The following is a 23229-nucleotide window of genomic DNA, read 5'->3' as shown; positions in this document are numbered from 1 at the left end:
GGAGCTTTAAAAATCTGCGTGTAGCCAATCAGAGCACAGCGTGGTTTGAGGAGGCGGAGTTGAGCTCATTTTACAAAACCGAAAAGCTCTGGAAAAGCTGTCCCAATTGTCCGCATTAAAAAATAAACTTTTTAAATATGGGCTGTATATGAAATATGAATGGATATTTGGCAAGACCATAGCATATTTAGCGATAGAAAATAAAGTTTATATGAGAAACAAGTTGTCGAAGCGGTGAAAACAGGTTGTGTTCCGTGTTCCGTCGCGAGTGGCACGTTTCTGGGGACAAGTGATCGTGCATTCACCCCCCCCTCCGGTTCTCATCGAAGCTATGGATGGACTACTGAACTGAACTCTCCGGAACGCTATCCGTCGCTGACGCTGATGGACTAAACAGTGCACACACACACGGTTGATAAATTAGCAGATATAGATAGATAGACAAACAACTAAACAATATAGTTGTGTCGGAGTTTTCGCCAAAACCTTCCCCGAGAAGAGGGGAGGAGGCGGAGCAGCCCGCTCTCAGCGCGTTTCTGTGCCGATCCTCGTGTGTCTCTCGGTAGTATGTTGAAGCTTTTGCGCCGTCAATCAATACCTTTAAAATAAATAATTAATAGCCTTTATATCAGTTGTATGTACCCCCTCTATTTACCCCCCCCCCCCCCCCCCCCCCACACACACACACACACACAGTACGTAGTCCCGACTCCCTAGTACTGGAACGCCGAGGAGAGCTGTGCTCGGAGACGATTTGCTGGACGTTTCCTCGCACTAAAATTAATTGCCCTTGTCGCGGGACCTCGCCCTGAGCACAGGGTGTTGACCACTGGTGTACGCTCCTCGACACCCAGTCTCAACTTAGGGGGTCCTCCGCGGGCCGGGCCACAGGGTCCAGAAGTCGGTCCACTTTCGCTCGGGGACCTATAGGTTCAATTGGTTTATTGCGTTCATGTATGTAGGCCTATCGGCTATCGATGAACCTCATAGCATGATATTGATTATTAATTAAGTAATTAAAGTATGCCTAGCCTACTAGCACAATGTTTCACATCATCTGCTAATTAAAAGAAAACTTTAAATGTGCTGATGTTGTAGTGAGGGTCCGGGGGGTGGAGGAGCGGTCTCCTACTGCCACATACCGGTAGCCAGCCGAGGAGGGTCAGTGACGGACTGAATGTCCGGAAATCACACGTAAACATAAGCTGTTTTAATTGCTTTTACGACGTGCTGGATATATACAATTGTATTTCTACGGTATGCTCTTTCTAAATCAACATTAACATTACATACAGAGCCGCCATTTAAAAAAATGCCAGGAGGGTTTCGCTCGTTGCCAGCTGGGGGAGACGAGAGCGGAGTGGGGGGAGAGACATGAGTACTGAAGACGGGGAGGATTGAGATCCCGTCCGTTCGGTTATTTACACACAAGTTTACCAAGATTATATTATTTATTCATCGATACATAGGCTATGATGTAACTGTTACTAAATATATAATTATGTCTCCTCTACAGTCGCTATTTTACATTTTAGACTTTCAAATGCGCATCTGCTCAAACTGCCTGTCTCTCGTCTCAAAGCCAGACAGCCAGTCCAGGCAGCTTGAGTGACAGGTACCTTGTACACGCCCACTTTCTCAAAAAAAAGCTGCGTCTTTTAGAGTTCTGCTTTTGCTTTTTAAAGCAGCTTCTTCGGTCTGAACGGAGCTTTACGTTGTGACCAGGCTTTACTTTATGCTTCTCTGCCTTACGTTGTGACCAGGCTTTACTTTATGCTTCTCTGCCTTACGTTGTGACCAGGCTTTACTTTATGCTTCTCTGTCTGACGTTGTGACCAGGCTTTACTTTATGCTTCTCTGCCTTACGTTGTGACCAGGCTTTACTTTATGCTTCTCAGCCTTAGGTTGTGACCAGGCTTTTCTTTTCGCAGATAAGTAAGCCCTGGACCGAGGCTAGGTTTAAACATATCTTGTCCTGTCTCCGCAGGTTCCGGGGGAGGCGTCAGAGACGGACAGCGAGGGGGAGGAGCTGGAGAAGGCCGACCGAGCGAGGAGGAACGTCAACGCACCGGACACGCCTCAGATGATCCTGAGGCGAGACCTGCCGCCCCTCATCGTGCTGCGAGACCACCCTGACCTGCAGTCCATCGTGGAAGACCGGCCCAGCCCCGCGCACAGACCCCACGGTGAGTGAGTGAGACAACGCTCCACACGTCCCAAACTCTTCCCCCTTCTGCCTCCAAAACTATGGAATGAACTTCCCATCACAGTCAGAACTACAGACTTGAGGGGCACGGTGGCACAGTTGGTAGTGCTGTCGCCTCACAGCTAGAAGGTCCTGGGTTCGATTCTCGCTGGGGACGCTGTGGGCACCGGCGGCGTGTTCCCTCCTCCGCGTCATCAGTGCCCATACCCGAGGCGGGGGTTGGCGATAGGGCCTTTCTGTGTGGAGTTTGCATGTTCTCCCCGTGTCCCCTAGGGTGGGTACCCTCACATGTTCTCCCCGTGTCACCTAGGGTGGGTACCCTCACATGTTCTCCCCGTGTCCCCTAGGGTAGGTACCCTCACATGTTCTCCCCGTGTCCCCTAGGGTAGGTACCCTCACATGTTCTCCCCATGTCCCCTAGGGTAGATACCCTCACAAAAACATGCCGTAATCCTGGTCTCTAAAACTACCTCCCCCTGGCCAGCCGGGGCGCCTGATGGAGGGGAAAGGAACTGGTCGGAATAACGTGTCCCTTCCACGCGCTACGTCCGGCCGGGGAAATTCCCCTCTGTCAGGTGAAAAGAAGCAGCTTGGACTCCTCATGCATAGAAGGAGGCATGAGGTCAGTCCGCTGCCCCCCCAGGTTGGCAGAGGAAGTGTAGCGCCCAGGATTACATTAGATAATTGGCACTGGGTGAAAAGAAAACTGGGTTACAAAATCGTGGGATAAAAATGTAATAAAAAAAAAAGAACTACAGACTCACTCCCGATCTACATACAGTAGCGTCATGCCGTGGTCCTTTTCCCAGGACACACGCCGTTCTAAAACATACAGTAACGTCATGCCGTGGTCCTTTTCCCAGGTGACACGCTGTTACAGCAGAAGCTGCAGGAGTCCAACGGTCGTCTTTGCTCTGACGTTGGACAGGCTCTACGGCAGGTCTACGGCAACGCCAGTCGAGAGGTATTTACCAATGAATTACACACACACACACACACACACGGGAAAAACGCATTCGGTTAGCTCTGTGCCGATACATCGGACACAGTTGACTGAGGTGAGTTTTGCGATTCTACCTCTGATATGAAACCATTTCTAGTCAATGACGCGCGTCGCTCATCTCTGTGTAGCTCCAAAGTAGCCAAATGGATCCAAATGAGTCCTCATCGCAAACCAACACCTATTTTGCCTAAAACATGGAAAACTGTACCTCCCGGAATGCGGGGCTTTTCAGAGTAAAGTCTGCCTCATTTGCTGGGCACGTCGGTGCCTTAAGGCCAGATTGTATAATTAAAGTAATTTTCTGACTTTAATCTTCATACCAAAGGCTGTAACAATGGGACCCAGTGCCTCCCTGCTTGACACTCAGCATCAAGGGTTGGATTGGGGGTATAAGTCCCTTGCGACATACTAGCGTCATGTCCAGGGGGTGTACTTGTACATCAAGCTGCCTCACGCTACAGAAACAGGAGATAGGCTCCTGCCCCTATGGGCCTCATGGCTACAGAAACAGGAGATAGGCTCCTGCCCTATGGGCCTCATGGCTACAGAAACAGGAGACAGGCTCCTGCCCCTATGGGCCTCATGGCTACAGAAACAGGAGACAGGCTCCTGCCCCTATGGGCCTCATGGCTACAGAGACAAGCTCCTGCCCCTATGGGCCTCATGGCTACAGAAACAGGAGACAGGCTCCTGCCCCTATGGGCCTCATGGCTACAGAAACAGGAGACAGGCTCCTGCCCCTATGGGCCTCATGGCTACAGAAACAGGAGACAGGCTCCTGCCCCTATGGACCTCATGGCTACAGAAACAGGAGACAGGCTCCTGCCCCAGCTCAACACCTCACATATTATAATATGTGTGTCCCGTAGGTGCGCAGCGCCACGGCCCAACTCAACACGTCACAGGGAGCCATCATCAATGCTTCTCACAGCATCAGACTCATCCTGGAGGACTTGAAGGCTGTGGCGGAGCAGATCGACATCATCACTAGCTGTCATCTGCTGCCTGACATTAATATCAACAACAACAGCCCTGTTGTTAGTACTGCCAACATTCCTTAACACATTTTGGACTGAGGTTCGATTATTATTATTTTTTTCTTTTCTGGAAAAACATTTTTCATGTAAAGGACCCTCAGGATTATCTCTATTGGGCCACGGACCCCCACCCCCCCCCCCCCCCCCCCACGGACCCCCTCTCTGAAAATATGTAGTTCCAGGGACCTCCCAGAAGCCAATATTTTAGTTAGGAATGTTCGCTCTGAAATATATATTCGAAGATTTGTGCCACATTTTCACGACTTTCCAAAACTAGCAGACCTACGAGCTCGTAGCGCGCCACCGAGTGGTGCGCTACGAGCTTGTAGATCTGCTATTTTTCAATAGCTAAAGTATAGCATGATGCTTGAAACACCAAAAGGGGTTCCCTTCTCGCTCAAAATGGGTTAACCCATTTAGACCTGGGGTCGAGTCTAAAGAAATGTCTTTTAAATCCTGACAGTTTTCTGAAAAAAAAACATATGTTTCATTGTCAGTGGTTCTCCACCTTTTTGATGTCAAGGACCCCCAGAATTATCTGTAATTGGCCTCCCATCTGCAAATACGTTGTTCCAGGGTTCCTTAGTTATTGTTTATTATATTCTGTATTCTTTTGTTCATTATGGAAGAACAAATGTTCTACCCTGGTAGTATTACGTTTTTTGTAAACGCTAGTGTGATCTATTTCAGTACGTATGTCTGAACACGTTCTAACAGTTGAATAATAATAATAATAATAATGTCATTCACAAATACTGTACTACAGTAGCTGTCTTTGTTTCTACAGATCAGTAAGTGGGTCTTGGACAGGAGAGATGATTTCTCCTTCATGTGCTTTTGTTAATATCAATAATAATAATAATAATAACAACACTACGTTATCAGCAAGCGTCTTGTGCTGTTGTTTTAAAACATAGTTCATAGTCAAACATGTGTCTGTTCAGCCAGTTGTATTCTGAATCAACCACAGGCAAGTCATCTAGTTGTGAACGCAGTGAGCACTTACTATGAGTGTGTGTGTGTGTGTGTGTGTGTGTGTGTGTGTGTGTGTGTGTGTGTGTGTCTGTCTGTGTGTCGGTGTGTCTGTCCCGCTATCCAAATATGGAGTGTGTTGCATCAGCAATCACTCAGCTCCATATATGGGCACAAAAGGGGCCAGGTCCACTCAGCTCCATATATGGGCACAAAAGGGGCCAGGTCCACATATACAGTAACAGCGGAGTTATCTGTATATGATCACTAGTACATGGAGTTATCTGTATATGATCACTAGTACATGGAGTTATCTGTATATGATCACTAGTACATGGAGTTATCTGTATATGATCACTAGTACATGGAGTTATCTGTATATGATCACTAGTACATCATGGAGTTATCTGTATATGATCACTAGTACATATGGAGTTATCTGTATATGATCACTAGTACATCATGGAGTTATCTGTATATGATCACTAGTACATGGAGTTATCTGTATATGATCACTAGTACATCATGGAGTTATCTGTATATGATCACTAGTACATCATGGAGTTATCTGTATATGATCACTAGTACATCATGGAGTTATCTGTATATGATCACTAGTACATACATGGAGTTATCTGTATATGATCACTAGTACATGGAGTTATCTGTATATGATCACTAGTACATGGACTTATCTGTATATGATCACTAGTACATGGAGTTATCTGTATATGATCACTAGTACATCATGGAGTTATCTGTATATGATCACTAGTACGTCCATGGAGTTATCTGTATATGATCACTAGTACATGGAGTTATCTGTATATGATCACTAGTACATCATGGAGTTATCTGTATATGATCACTAGTACATCATGGAGTTATCTGTATATGATCACTAGTACATCATGGAGTTATCTGTATATGATCACTAGTACATGGAGTTATCTGTATATGATCACTAGTACATATGGAGTTATCTGTATATGATCACTAGTACATGGAGTTATCTGTATATGATCACTAGTACATGGAGTTATCTGTATATGATCACTAGTACATGGAGTTATCTGTATATGATCACTAGTACATCCATGGAGTTATCTGTATATGATCACTAGTACATCATGGAGTTATCTGTATATGATCACTAGTACATCATGGAGTTATCTGTATATGATCACTAGTACATGGAGTTATCTGTATATGATCACTAGTACATCATGGAGTTATCTGTATATGATCACTAGTACATCATGGAGTTATCTGTATATGATCACTAGTACATCATGGAGTTATCTGTATATGATCACTAGTACATACATGGAGTTATCTGTATATGATCACTAGTACATGGAGTTATCTGTATATGATCACTAGTACATGGAGTTATCTGTATATGATCACTAGTACATCATGGAGTTATCTGTATATGATCACTAGTACATCATGGAGTTATCTGTATATGATCACTAGTACATCATGGAGTTATCTGTATATGATCACTAGTACATGGAGTTATCTGTATATGATCACTAGTACATCATGGAGTTATCTGTATATGACCACTAGTACATCATGGAGTTATCTGTATATGATCACTAGTACATCATGGAGTTATCTGTATATGATCACTAGTACATCCATGGAGTTATCTGTATATGATCACTAGTACATCATGGAGTTATCTGTATATGATCACTAGTACATCATGGAGTTATCTGTATATGATCACTAGTACATCCATGGAGTTATCTGTATATGATCACTAGTACATCCATGGAGTTATCTGTATATGATCACTAGTACATCATGGAGTTATCTGTATATGATCACTAGTACATCATGGAGTTATCTGTATATGATCACTAGTACATCATGGAGTTATCTGTATATGATCACTAGTACATCATGGAGTTATCTTTATATGATCACTAGTACATCCATGGAGTTATCTGTATATGATCACTAGTACATGGAGTTATCTGTATATGATCACTAGTACATCATGGAGTTATCTGTATATGATCACTAGTACATACATGGAGTTATCTGTATATGATCACTAGTACATCCATGGAGTTATCTGTATATGATCACTAGTACATCATGGAGTTATCTGTATATGATCACTAGTACATGGAGTTATCTGTATATGATCACTAGTACATCATGGAGTTATCTGTATATGATCACTAGTACATCCATGGAGTTATCTGTATATGATCACTAGTACATCATGGAGTTATCTGTATATGATCACTAGTACATCCATGGAGTTATCTGTATATGATCACTAGTACATGGAGTTATCTGTATATGATCACTAGTACATCCATGGAGTTATCTGTATATGATCACTAGTACATGGAGTTATCTGTATATGATCACTAGTACATCCATGGAGTTATCTTTATATGATCACTAGTACATCATGGAGTTATCTGTATATGATCACTAGTACATACATGGAGTTATCTGTATATGATCACTAGTACATCATGGAGTTATCTGTATATGATCACTAGTACATGGAGTTATCTGTATATGATCACTAGTACATCATGGAGTTATCTGTATATGATCACTAGTACATCATGGAGTTATCTGTATATGATCACTAGTACATGGAGTTATCTGTATATGATCACTAGTACATCATGGAGTTATCTGTATATGATCACTAGTACATACATGGAGTTATCTGTATATGATCACTAGTACATCCATGGAGTTATCTGTATATGATCACTAGTACATCATGGAGTTATCTGTATATGATCACTAGTACATCATGGAGTTATCTGTATATGATCACTAGTACATCATGGAGTTATCTGTATATGATCACTAGTACATCATGGAGTTATCTGTATATGATCACTAGTACATACATGGAGTTATCTGTATATGATCACTAGTACATACATGGAGTTATCTGTATATGATCACTAGTACATCATGGAGTTATCTGTATATGATCACTAGTACATCCATGGAGTTATCTGTATATGATCACTAGTACATGGAGTTATCTGTATATGATCACTAGTACATCCATGGAGTTATCTGTATATGATCACTAGTACATGGAGTTATCTGTATATGATCACTAGTACATCCATGGAGTTATCTTTATATGATCACTAGTACATCATGGAGTTATCTGTATATGATCACTAGTACATACATGGAGTTATCTGTATATGATCACTAGTACATCATGGAGTTATCTGTATATGATCACTAGTACATGGAGTTATCTGTATATGATCACTAGTACATCATGGAGTTATCTGTATATGATCACTAGTACATCATGGAGTTATCTGTATATGATCACTAGTACATGGAGTTATCTGTATATGATCACTAGTACATCATGGAGTTATCTGTATATGATCACTAGTACATACATGGAGTTATCTGTATATGATCACTAGTACATCCATGGAGTTATCTGTATATGATCACTAGTACATGGAGTTATCTGTATATGATCACTAGTACATCCATGGAGTTATCTTTATATGATCACTAGTACATCATGGAGTTTTCTGTATATGATCACTAGTACATCATGGAGTTATCTGTATATGATCACTAGTACATCATGGAGTTATCTGTATATGATCACTAGTACATCATGGAGTTATCTGTATATGATCACTAGTACATCATGGAGTTATCTGTATATGATCACTAGTACATCATGGAGTTATCTGTATATGATCACTAGTACATACATGGAGTTATCTGTATATGATCACTAGTACATGGAGTTATCTGTATATGATCACTAGTACATCCATGGAGTTATCTGTATATGATCACTAGTACATCATGGAGTTATCTGTATATGATCACTAGTACATCATGGAGTTATCTGTATATGATCACTAGTACATCATGGAGTTATCTGTATATGATCACTAGTACATACATGGAGTTATCTGTATATGATCACTAGTACATCCATGGAGTTATCTGTATATGATCACTAGTACATGGAGTTATCTGTATATGATCACTAGTACATACATGGAGTTATCTGTATATGATCACTAGTACATACATGGAGTTATCTGTATATGATCACTAGTACATACATGGAGTTATCTGTATATGATCACTAGTACATCATGGAGTTATCTGTATATGATCACTAGTACATACATGGAGTTATCTGTATATGATCACTAGTACATCATGGAGTTATCTGTATATGATCACTAGTACATACATGGAGTTATCTGTATATGATCACTAGTACATGGAGTTATCTGTATATGATCACTAGTACATGGAGTTATCTGTATATGATCACTAGTACATATGGAGTTATCTGTATATGATCACTAGTACATCCATGGAGTTATCTGTATATGATCACTAGTACATGGAGTTATCTGTATATGATCACTAGTACATCCATAATAATAATAATAATAAAACTTTATTTGTATAGCACCTTTCATGACATGAAATGCAGCTCAAAGTGCTTTACAGAGAAATGGAGGATAAAAGAAAAGCATGGCAACAACATTAAAAACAAGCAGTAATGCAGTGAGGACATGAATAACAAAAAATAAAAGATCAATTAAAAGCAATGTTGTAGAAGTGGGTCTTGAGCTGAGCTTTAAAAATGTCTACAGAGGCTGCCTGACGAAGGTACAGTGGGAGCTTGTTCCATACCGACGGCCCGTAGAAGCAAAAAGCTGCTTCCCCGTGTTTTTTAGTTGCCATTTTTTTTGGCAAAGCGAGCAGGCCGGCAGTGGAAGACCTTAGGGGGCGGTTTGGGACATATTTAGGCAGGCAGTCAAGTAGGTAGGAAGGTGCGAGACCATTGAGAGCTTTATAGACAAGTAAAAGAATTTTAAAATCAATCCTAAAAACAACCGGAAGCCAGTGCAGTGATGCCAAAACTGGAGTAATATGTTCTCTCATCTTAGTTCTAGTTAAAACTCTGGCTGCTGCATTTTGGACAAGTTGTAGTCTGTCAGTTGTTTTCTTAGGCAGTCCTGAAAAGAGTGCATTGCAGTAGTCAAGCCGAGAAAAAACAAAGGCGTGGATTAGCGTTTTTGCATCGTCCAAGGACAAATAGGCTCTGATTCGTGCAATATTTCTAAGGTGAAAAAAGGCAATCTTGGTAACATGATTAATGTGTGAATTGAAATTCAATTCAGAATCAATAATAACCCCCAGGTTCTTTACTTTACTGTTACTTTCTACAGTCAGGTTACCAAGTCTGCTTATTATTGATTCTTTCTGCTCACTAGAACCGATTATGAGAACTTCTGTCTTATCCTCGTTTAGCTTGAGAAAGTTCTCACTCATCCAACATTTGATGCTAGACAGACAGGTCAACAGCGGGTCTAAAGCACAGGGATCATCTGGAGCCACAGAAAGATAAAGTTGGGTATCATCAGCATAGAAATGAAAATTGACTCCGTGGTTGGTAATGAGTTCGCCCAATGGCAGTATGTACAAGGAGAAAAGCAGAGGGCCAAGAATCGAGCCCTGTGGAATACCAGAGCTGATGTCGTGTTTGTCTGAGTCAAACTCGGCTAGATTGACAAAGTAACTTCTGTTTGATAAGTAGGAGGAAAACCAGGACAGGGCCGTACCAGACAGGCCTATCCAGTGTTCCAGACGCTGTATTAAAATTGAATGATCAATCGTGTCAAATGCAGCCGTTAGATCTAGGAGTAGGAGAACAGATACATGTTTCTTGTCAGCAGACACCCTAAGATCATTAATTACTTTTACAAGTGCTGTTTCTGTGCTGTGACCTTTCCTAAAGCCAGATTGGAATTTGTTGTGCACATTATTGTTCTGTAGAAACACATCCAATTGATGAAAGATGCATTTTTCTAAAACCTTGCCCAGAAAGGGTAGATTTGAAATGGGTCGATAGTTACCCAAAACAGAGGGATCAAGATTGTGTTTCTTGAGTAGGGGCCTAACTACAGCAGTCTTCAGTGAGTCTGGGAAGACACCTGATTGTAGAGAGCTGTTTACAATTTTTAGGATATCTCCAATCACACTGTCCAAGACCTCTTTGAGAAAGGTGGTGGGAATTTTATCCAATGAACAGGAGGATGATGTCATCTGTGATATGGTTTTGCGGAGTTCATCTTCATCAATTGCGCAGAACGTTAATAGGCTCCCCCTGGAGAGATCTACTCTGGGACCATTAGCTGCTGTTTGAGGGTTTGCGCTAGCAGCAGCACCATTCATAATATCAGCTCTAATGTTAAAGATTTTGTTATCAAAAAAGCATGCAAACTCATTACACTTAGCTTTAGAGGCCGGGAATGACTGCTTGTAGGACTGGGGGGGGTTTAAAAGTCGTTCAATGGTAGAGAATAGGACTCTGGCATTTTTCTTGTTCTCATTAATAATGCCAGAGAAATATGCCTGCCTTGCTAGACGCAAGGCTTTGTTATAGGCGACTGTTGACTTTTTAAGAATCTCTAGGTGGATGGTGAGTTTGTTTTTTCTCCACGCTCGCTCAGCTCTACGACATTCTTGCTTCAGTGAGCGTGTATGCTCATTTATCCAGGGTGTTATTCTGGTGTTATGTTTCTTTTTTGTTTTCAAAGGAGCCACTATATCAAGAGCTGACTCTAGTTTAAGATTAAAAATTTGAACCATATCATTTACTGGGGGGGTATCGGGCAGGGGGGGCCCCAGATGACGAGAGAACTCGTCGGCTGCAGAAGAGCTAAAAAAACGCTTTTTTATGGTATATTCCGTGATGTTTTTCTCTAGATCAGAGACAGTCATATTAAAACACAGCAAATAGTGGTCTGATAGCTCAGGCCTTTCAATAGTCCTTTCCACAGTGATGTTCAGCCCTCTAGAAATCACCAGGTCCAGAGTGTGCCCATGTTTATGTGTAGGCCCAACAACATGTTGGATAAACTCAAAGGAGTGCAATAACTCTAAGAAGCCCATAGCCACAGCATCTGTAGTATCATCCAGGTGAAGATTAAGATCACCTGAGATAAGAGTTCTGTCATAGTTAGTGGAGCAGATAGATAAAAGTTCTGATATTTCTGTTAGAAATATTGCTTTACTGCATTTTGGCGGGCGATAAATGCTAATCATTGGCATAGAGGGTTGACCAAGTAGTGTAGTGGCCTGGTATTCAAAGGATGTAAAGCTGCCAAGGGTCAGAGCCTTGAATTTTAACGTGTCTGAAAAAATTATTGCCAGTCCACCTCCTTTCTTAGCCTTACGAAAAGAGTGAATGAAACTGTAGTTTGCGGGACAGGCTGGCGCTAGGAGAACAGCTCCATCCGAGCCAAGCCATGTCTCTGTTAGAAAGATTATATCTAGCTTCTCTTTACAGATTATATCATTTACAGAGGAGGACTTATTTGTTAGTGACCTGATGTTAAACAAGGCAAGGTTAAGCTTGTTGTCACATTTTTGGGGGCTGTGATGCCTGTGAGGTACAGTGACCAAACAGCATTCTCTCTCCAGACCACTCCTTGTGTTGGACACTCTATTTGAAATAACAGTAGAAATGTTGTGAACCTCAACCTGTGCAATGATTGAAACACCAGGCTTTCTAGAAGCATGGGGTCCATACATGTTTGTTGCTGCGCATAATGGACCCTGTTCATATCAGTTATCAAATGTATTTTCTAGGCAATCTGGAGCTGGGCTTGACATATGGGGCGCCGTCAGTCGGTAAACTCGTCTGTTAAGGGGGGTCGACTTTGTTCCAATGTTTATCAGGTCCACCATGCCCGGGGTGAACGAGAGGAGATGTATTGGTGAGGGAGTTAGAAATTCCTCAGTATCTTCTCCACCAGGGTACGCTGTGACTTCATGCTCTGTGTTTTCTTCTCCACCAGGGGACGCTGTGACTTCAAGCTCTGATGTTTCTTCTCCACCAGGGGACGCTTCAAGCTCTGATGTGTCTTCTCCACCAGGGGACGTTTTGACTTCAAGCTCTGATGTTTCATGCTCTGTGATTTCTTCTCCACCAGGGGACGCTGTGACTTCAAGCTCTGATGTTTCTTCTCCACCAGGGGACGCTTCAAGCTCTGATGTGTCTTCTCCACCAGGGGACGTTTTGACTTCAAGCTCTGATGTTTCAAGCTCTGATGTTTCTTCTCCACCAGGATACACTGTGACTTCAAGCTCTGATGTTTCTTCTCCACCAGGGGACGCTGTGACTTCAAGCTCTGATGTTTCTTCTCCACCAGGGGACGCTGTGACTTCACGCTCTGTGAGTTTTACTCCTCCAGGGGGCGCTGTGACTTCACGCCCTGTGAGTTTTACTCTTCCAGGGGGCGCTGTGATTTCACGCTCTGTGAGTTTTTCACCTCCAGGGGGTGTTGTGACTCCACGCTCTGTGCGTTTTCCTCCTCCAGGGGGCGCTCTACGCTCTGTGCGTTTTCCTCCACCAGGGGGCGCTCTAGGCTCTGATGTTTCTTCTCCACCAGGGGACGCTGTGACTTCACGCTCTGTGAGTTTTACTCCTCCAGGGGGCGCTGTGACTTCACGCCCTGTGAGTTTTACTCTTCCAGGGGGCGCTGTGATTTCACGCTCTGTGAGTTTTTCACCTCCAGGGGGTGTTGTGACTCCACGCTCTGTGCGTTTTCCTCCTCCAGGGGGCGCTCTACGCTCTGTGCGTTTTCCTCCTCCAGGGGGCGCTCTACGCTCTGTGCGTTTTCCTCCACCAGGGGGCGCTCTAGGCTCAGTGCGTTTTCCTCCACCAGGGGGCGCTGTGACTTCACGCTCTGTGAGTTTTTCTCCCCCAGGGGGCGCTGTGACTTCACGCCCTGTGAGTTTTCTCTCCCAATTCATGTTTTCAGGTAACACGTTACTGGCCAGTTTGGAGAGTTGACAGGGATGCTTCATGTTATGAAGCATGTTGGTGGAAAATAATTTAAGACCCAGCTTGTTTAGGTGTGTTGCGTCTACAAAGAGATGTCTTCTGTCCCAAAAAAAATTGAAATTGTCAATAAAATTGAATGATTTTTGCAGGGGTGTTTCTCTTGTGCATTCCGTTGAGAGCCATTTGTTGAGTGCAAACAATCTGCTGAAACGCTCACTGCCTGTCATCGGGGGCAGTGGGCCACTAATCGTAATGTCAACATCAAGAATGCTAGACACAGTGCTCAGGTCTTGCAATAAGGCACTGAAATCCTGTTTTAGGATTTCAGATTCTCCTTTTTCCGCATCACGTGCACCGATGTGCAGTATCAGCGTTTTTACCACGGGATGAGCCAGAACAATCTTTTCAATTCTTCCCCCTATAGTAGAGACTGTGTCTTTGGGAAAACATAAAACCTTTATCTTTTTGTTGCTTTTAAGATACTTTACAGCCTGATCGCCGACAATCAGAAATTCAGTAAATTCCTCTCCATTTGCTCGTCTTTCTGAGTGGCTCTTAGATCTTACCGTGCTCGGAGTGGCGTTGACACGGTTATCTGATGGCCCACTATCAACAGGCAGCAGAGGGCTAAATCTATTTGACAACATAATTTCCCTTTGGGGAGGCGTGGATTTTGATTTACTTTTCACATTTTTCTTTTGCGGAGGGGTGGTTTTGGGTCGGGCTGGGAGCGTAGGCCAGCTGGTCTTATCAGGGCTCCGAGTCCTTCCACTTAACCGTCCTTTCATGTTATCTCTGTTCGTAATCACCGTGGAGATAGGGTTGATAACAGGCGGAGAATTACTCACAGTTTTACGTCCTTTCGAGTCCTTTGGCCGTGCGCCGAGGGTACTCCAGCCGAATGTCTTATTCTCCGTGTGATTCTCTTTCCCATGTTTTACTCCCAAATTCACTCTTAAAAGGTGTAATTCCGTTTCCAGGAATGTAATCTTTTGAAGCAGCTTCTGAAAGTCCTCTGAAGAGATTGCTGGGGCCATGGCTGGTTATTTGCCAAGTATCCAGAGCCAGTTAGCTATATGTAGCTAGCTAGTGCCACGTACCCATTCACTGGAGGTAACAAAAAGTGTATTTTGGAGTAGGCAAAAGCTTCTATCTAAAGAACAAAAACAGTCCCATCCGTTTACAAGTATCTAGGATCCACTTGTAGAGATAAAAAAATAAAATAAAACATGGATATCTTTAGGAATGCAAGCATAGGCGAGAGCGGCGAAGCGAAGCGTCCTCACTGTGCAGTCACACACGTCACGGAGTTATCTTTATATGATCACTAGTACATCATGGAGTTATCTGTATATGATCACTAGTACATCATGGAGTTATCTGTATATGATCACTAGTACATGGAGTTATCTGTATATGATCACTAGTACATGGAGTTATCTGTATATGATCACTAGTACATCATGGAGTTATCTGTATATGATCACTAGTACATGGAGTTATCTGTATATGATCACTAGTACATGGAGTTATCTGTATATGATCACTAGTACATCATGGAGTTATCTGTATATGATCACTAGTACATCATGGAGTTATCTGTATATGATCACTAGTACATCATGGAGTTATCTGTATATGATCACTAGTACATCATGGAGTTATCTGTATATGATCACTAGTACATCATGGAGTTATCTGTATATGATCACTAGTACATACATGGAGTTATCTGTATATGATCACTAGTACATACATGGAGTTATCTGTATATGATCACTAGTACATCATGGAGTTATCTGTATATGATCACTAGTACATACATGGAGTTATCTGTATATGATCACTAGTACATCATGGAGTTATCTGTATATGATCACTAGTACATGGAGTTATCTGTATATGATCACTAGTACATCATGGAGTTATCTGTATATGATCACTAGTACATGGAGTTATCTGTATATGATCACTAGTACATCATGGAGTTATGTGTATGATCACTAGTACATCCATGGAGTTATCTGTATATGATCACTAGTACATCCATGGAGTTATCTGTATATGATCACTAGTACATGGAGTTATCTGTATATGATCACTAGTACATCATGGAGTTATCTGTATATGATCACTAGTACATCCATGGAGTTATCTGTGTATGATCACTAGTACATCATGGAGTTATCTGTATATGATCACTAGTACATCATGGAGTTATCTGTATATGATCACTAGTACATCCATGGAGTTATCTGTATATGATCACTAGTACATACATGGAGTTATCTGTATATGATCACTAGTACATCATGGAGTTATCTGTATATGATCACTAGTACATCATGGAGTTATCTGTATATGATCACTAGTACATCCATGGAGTTATCTGTATATGATCACTAGTACATCATGGAGTTATCTGTATATGATCACTAGTACATGGAGTTATCTGTATATGATCACTAGTACATCATGGAGTTATCTGTATATGATCACTAGTACGTCCATGGAGTTATCTGTATATGATCACTAGTACATCCATGGAGTTATCTGTATATGATCACTAGTACATACATGGAGTCATCTGTATATGATCACTAGTACATCCATGGAGTTATCTGTATATGATCACTAGTACATCCATGGAGTTATCTGTATATGATCACTAGTACATACATGGAGTTATCTGTATATGATCACTAGTACATCATGGAGTTATCTGTATATGATCACTAGTACATGGAGTTATCTGTATATGATCACTAGTACATCATGGAGTTATCTGTATATGATCACTAGTACATCATGGAGTTATCTGTATATGATCACTAGTACATCATGGAGTTATCTGTATATGATCACTAGTACATCATGGAGTTATCTGTATATGATCACTAGTACATCATGGAGTTATCTGTATATGATCACTAGTACATCATGGAGTTATCTGTATATGATCACTAGTACATCATGGAGTTATCTGTATATGATCACTAGTACATGGAGTTATCTGTATATGATCACTAGTACATCATGGAGTTATCTGTATATGATCACTAGTACGTCCATGGAGTTATCTGTATATGATCACTAGTACATCCATGGAGTTATCTGTATATGATCACTAGTACATACATGGAGTTATCTGTATATGATCACTAGTACATCATGGAGTTATCTGTATATGATCACTAGTACATGGAGTTATCTGTATATGATCACTAGTACATCATGGAGTTATCTGTATATGATCACTAGTACGTCCATGGAGTTATCTGTATATGATCACTAGTACGTCCATGGAGTTATCTGTATATGATCACTAGTACATCCATGGAGTTATCTGTATATGATCACTAGTACATCATGGAGTTATCTGTATATGATCACTAGTACATGGAGTTATCTGTATATGATCACTAGTACATCATGGAGTTATCTGTATATGATCACTAGTACATCATGGAGTTATCTGTATATGATCACTAGTACATCATGGAGTTATCTGTATATGATCACTAGTACATCATGGAGTTATCTGTATATGATCACTAGTACATGGAGTTATCTGTATATGATCACTAGTACATCATGGAGTTATCTGTATATGATCACTAGTACGTCCATGGAGTTATCTGTATATGATCACTAGTACATCCATGGAGTTATCTGTATATGATCACTAGTACATCATGGAGTTATCTGTATATGATCACTAGTACATCCATGGAGTTATCTGTATATGATCACTAGTACATGGAGTTATCTGTATATGATCACTAGTACATGGAGTTATCTGTATATGATCACTAGTACATCATGGAGTTATCTGTATATGATCACTAGTACATCATGGAGTTATCTGTATATGATCACTAGTACATCATGGAGTTATCTGTATATGATCACTAGTACATCCATGGAGTTATCTGTATATGATCACTAGTACATCCATGGAGTTATCTGTATATGATCACTAGTACATCATGGAGTTATCTGTATATGATCACTAGTACATGGAGTTATCTGTATATGATCACTAGTACATCATGGAGTTATCTGTATATGATCACTAGTACATCCATGGAGTTATCTGTATATGATCACTAGTACATCCATGGAGTTATCTGTATATGATCACTAGTACATCATGGAGTTATCTGTATATGATCACTAGTACATCATGGAGTTATCTGTATATGATCACTAGTACGTCCATGGAGTTATCTGTATATGATCACTAGTACGTCCATGGAGTTATCTGTATATGATCACTAGTACATACATGGAGTTATCTGTATATGATCACTAGTACGTCCATGGAGTTATCTGTATATGATCACTAGTACGTCCATGGAGTTATCTGTATATGATCACTAGTACATCATGGAGTTATCTGTATATGATCACTAGTACATCCATGGAGTTATCTGTATATGATCACTAGTACATCATGGAGTTATCTGTGCAGAGCTGAGTAAGTCATTTTATTTAGTCATCCTGATATGTCATCCTTGGTCAACAGTCGCCGATAACAATAACAATAACCACTACTAACGAACCTTCATGAATCATTATCGCAGGTTCCTCTGCATGCTAGCAGATTACAAAAGTAGATACATGGGCCTTAAAGCACTTTAAGCTCTGATTTATACTCGGGGTCTTTTGAATACAATAGCCACACAAGAAAGACATCTTGAATTGTAAAAAAAAAAAAAAAAAAAAAAACGTAAAGAAAATCCATAATTGAGCTTCGCAGTCCCGCCCCCTCCCGGGGACCAGAAGTGAATTCCCTGTTCATTTTCCTTTCCTTTCCTTTTCCTTTCAGAAAAGTATTTATTTAAAGACGTTTACGCCGCGGACAAAGCCAACTGGAGTTGTGACGACAAATGACAGTAAACTGAATGTTTTTGGGGCCGATCAAATAATTTGTAAGAAGAAAAACATGGCGGGATACAACACTTTTTGTTTTGTTTTTCTTCTTACAAATTATTTGATCGGCGAAAAACATCATTGTGTTTGTCGTCATGATTTCTCACAACTCCAGTTGTCTTTGTCCGCGGCGTATAAACGTCTTTAAATAATTACTTTTTGAAAAGTCTAAGAGGGGAAAATGAACGAGGAATTCACGTCTGGTCCTGGCGTCGTCATGGAAGGGGGCGGGACCCGGAAAACAATTCCCCGTTCGTTTTCCCTCAGAGACTTTTCAGAAAGTATTTATTTAAAGACGTTTATACACCGTGGACAAAGACAACTCTTGTCGTGACAAATCATGACAACAAACACAATTTTTCGGGCTGAACAAATAATTAGAAAGAAGGAGAAAACGGCAACACTTTTTTTTTTGTTTTTCTTCTTTGTAATTATTTGTTTGGTCCAAATTATTGTGTTTGTTGTCATGATTTGTCACGACAAGAGTTGCCTTCGTACGACGCTTATAAGGTCTTTAAATAAATACTTTTTGAAATGAGTCTATGAGGGAAAAATGCATTGGGAACTATTTCCTGGGCCTGGCGTCGTCATGAAAGGGTGCGTCGTGGACTGCGACGCTCTATTACGATATGCCCAAAACAATTAAAACATGGACGACGCAGATTAACCGAGTGGCTAGTCTGCATCGTGAGTGTACACAATCCACACAACGGCCAGCACTCCTACGTTGAGAGCAGACGCTATAACTCCAATAAGGCCGTACAGCTGGCCGGTCTCCACCCCGCAGGTCGTGTCTGTGTCGTCGTCCTCCTCTTCGTCCTCCTCGGAGGGACTGGGTCGCGCACTCTCTGGATCTACGACCGCCTAAGAGAGGAAAGGAAAGGTACCATTCATGATGGAGTCTGAAAAGGTGGGTTTTCAGACTACGGCGGAAGATTGTGAGTGATGCTGCAGTTCTGACTGCAATGGGAAGTGCATTCCACAGTTTTGGAGCCAGAAGGGAGAAGAGTTTGGGACGTGTGGAGCGTTGTTGTCCCGGCGTTTTTAGTGAGGGTACTTCCAGCTGATCTGAGTGCGCGGGAGGGTTTGTAGGGTTCGATAATACTTGCAAGATATGGGGGAGCCATACCTTTGGTTGCTTTGAATGCCAGCATCAGAGTTTTGTTTTCTGTGCGGGCAGCGACCGGGAGCCAGTGGAGGGAGCGGAGCAGGGGGGAGACGTGTGAGAATTTTGGCTGGTTGAAGACCAAGCGAGCTGCGGCATTTTGGATCAGCTGGAGAGGCTTAAGTGCACATGCTGGTAGGCCAGTAAGGAGGGAGTGCCTATACCTACATGCTTGGCCTATTTATACATGTCTTATCATGTCTGTCTTATGTCGTTTTATTATTAGTTTCATAAATACACTTTCCTGTGTGATAGGGGTTGTAATATTCATATATAATAATATTCATTATAAATTTCATTTCCATATTTTACTTTGCTCATTAGTCATTTCTCATCATGTTTCCCTTATTATTGTTATTAAATATATAGCCTATATCCTTCCATTCCGTCTCCATTTGAGAACAGTGAGAAAGCACTATATTGTGTTTGTTGACGTTCTAACCGCGATACGTAACATAACTCATTTGCATACGTAAATGATTGACGTTGGGAGGATATCCCCCTCGTTCCCCTGGTAACGCTATGAACTGTGGGTCATTTCTTTGCCGAAGTCAGCATCGACGCTGTGGTTGTTTACCTCACTGCCGTTGGTCTTGGTCACTTCATTCTCCGGCTCTACAGGTCTGAGCTCCATGTTTCTTACGCCAAACTGTCGTCTCACAGCGGGTTGGTCGGTTGGTTGTTTGGTTGGTCGGTCAGTGTATCGGTGTTGCCAGGTCTCACAGCGGGTTGGTCGGTTGGTTCGTTGGTCGGTCAGTGTATCGGTGTTGCCAGGTCTCACAGCGGGTTGGTCGGTTGGTTGGTTGGTCGGTCAGTGTATCGGTGTTGCCAGGTCTCACAGCGGGTTGGTCGGTTGGTTGTTTGGTCGGTCAGTGCATCGGTGTTGCCAGGTCTCACAGCGGGTTGGTCGGTCGGTTGGTTGTTTGGTCGGTCAGCGTATCGGGGTTGCCAGGTCACGCTCCCATGCAAGCATCCACAGCAATATTAACCTCTGTTTCTCAGCTTCTTGCTGGGCTAGCTCCTCTATAAGATCCTAATGGACTTCTTGACTTGACCTTTCTGTAGTAACCAGTAGCTCTCATAGGCTCAGACTGACACCTCCCAGACCCAGACCAGTAGCTCTCATAGGCTCAGACTGACCCTCCCAGACCCAGACCAGTAGCTCTCATAGGCTCAGACTGACCCACCCAGAACCAGACTGCTATTTCTGTCGGGTCGTATACAGTATATATATATATAGCTAGATGGTACAGTAGCTCCTTGCGTGCGTGCGTGTGTGTGTGTGTGTGTGTGTGTGTGTGTGTGTGTGTGTGTGTGTGTGTGTGTGTGTGTGTGTGTGTGTGTGTGTGTGTGTGTGTGTGTGTGTGTGTGTGTGTGTGTTAGGGCTGCACAATATATCGTTATCGTATCGATATCGAGGTATGAACATGCACAATATCAGTATCGCAAAAAGTCAACGGTATCGCGATATAGATATATCGTCGACATATCGATATATCGTCTATATCGACAATATATCGTCCACTTCTAAAGCCAGCCCTCTATTTTAGCCTGTGCCCCTCGGAAAATAAACCATCACTCGTTTGTCCCTCTGTCCTGTTGTAGCCTGGCTCCAGCCCTGCATCGCTAGCCAGGTCCATTAAGAAAATATGTTATGGCGATTCAGGTCTGGAGTCTCCCGACGACGGTGTCAGCTAGGGCTGCACGATATATCGTCATCGTATCGATATCGAGATATCTGCCATGTATATCGTGATATTAATTTTTGTCCATATCGTGCAGCCCTAGTGTGTGTGTGTGTGTGTGTGTGTGTGTGTGCGCGCGCGCCCCTGTGAGTTATGTGACTGCGGGAGAATTGTGTTGACATTATTTGGCTTGATGGGCGGGGTTAGAAGAAAGGTCAAAGGTCATGGTCACTCAAATAGTTAGGGGTTCATCTTTCATGTATTAGGTAACTTGTGTTGTGTGCGAGTGTGAGGAATGGCCTCCGGGGGGCGCTAGAGGAAAGGCCAATGGGGATGGTTGGGCGTCACAAAAACATCACTATAGGTTGTAAAATCTTCCCTTTTTTAAAGTTTGTGTGTAATGGGAATTTGAGGCCAGCGGGTGGCGCCAGAGGAAAGAGAATAACAATAGAAATGGAGTTAGAATACCTTTTCTTTCTTTCTCTCCGAGAGGGCTTGATATCACAGCATGTGCGACCGTGTGCCAGTGTTGATGTTGACAGCCCATTTCGTCGTTTTAGTCATTATATTATAAAGTCGACTAAATGTAATGATTTTATTCGACTGAATCTACAGTTGGTCGTAATGCCAGATTTGACGTGGTCGGTCGCATGCCGAAAATAGCTGATCTACAAGCTCACAATGCATCGCATTTATAGCATGACTCGTTATGTGAGCTTGTATAGGTCAGCTATTTTCAGCGTGCAGCCAAGCATACAATGGCTTGTCTTTTAGTTCTACTGGATCTCTGGTCCACTTACGGTCTCTGTCAGACAATGTAGTCTAGTGTTTTATTTGTTGACGTAATTGTCGGGTTACATCTTAGACTAGTATATACAGTATTAACCCATTCTGAACGGGAACCCATTCTGGTGTTACAGCATCATGTTATGCTTTAGCTATTTAAAAATAGCAGATCTACAAGCTCATAGCGCGACTGACATTTTTTAGAATCTGATCTCAGGTCAGAATGGGGTTAATCAGACCAGTGTGTGTGTGTCCAGTGGAAACCTCGTGTGAATCTGATCTCAGGTCAGAATGGGTTAACCCATTTTGACCTGGGAACGATTCTACAAATGTCTTCAAAATCCTGACAGTTTTCTGAAAAACCCCATGTTTCTACTGTATCTACTGTATCGTTCTCAAACATTTTCATGTCAAGGACTCTGAAGATTTTATGTAATTATGGCCACCGACCCCCTTCTGAAAATATGTTGTTCCAGGGACCTCCCCCCAAAAGCTTTGAGTTAAAAAGGAAGGATATGTATTCAAAGATTTCAGGCACAATTTTACGAATTTTCTAAAATAGCAGACCTATACAAGCTGT

At 42.1% G+C, this 23229-nt stretch overlaps 1 protein-coding gene across 1 annotated transcript in view; it reads left to right on the top strand.

The window, feature by feature from the left end:
• bloc1s3 (biogenesis of lysosomal organelles complex-1, subunit 3) overlaps window positions 1-5210 on the top strand; it is a 9469-nt gene extending 4259 nt beyond the window's left edge. The window contains exons 3-5 of the mRNA XM_080771580.1: window positions 1988-2186; window positions 3070-3170; window positions 4079-5210. Coding sequence (XP_080627706.1) covers window positions 1988-2186; window positions 3070-3170; window positions 4079-4270 — 492 coding nt within the window. The 3' untranslated portion in view covers window positions 4271-5210. The remainder of the gene's footprint in view (window positions 1-1987; window positions 2187-3069; window positions 3171-4078) is intronic.
• The last annotated feature ends 18019 nt before the right edge of the window (window positions 5211-23229 follow it).

Source organism: Protomyctophum bolini (assembly GCF_963924005.1).
Source record: "Protomyctophum bolini genome assembly, chromosome: 9".
Classification (NCBI taxonomy): Eukaryota; Metazoa; Chordata; class Actinopteri; order Myctophiformes; family Myctophidae; genus Protomyctophum; species Protomyctophum bolini.
This window is presented reverse-complemented; position numbering and strand designations above follow the sequence as displayed.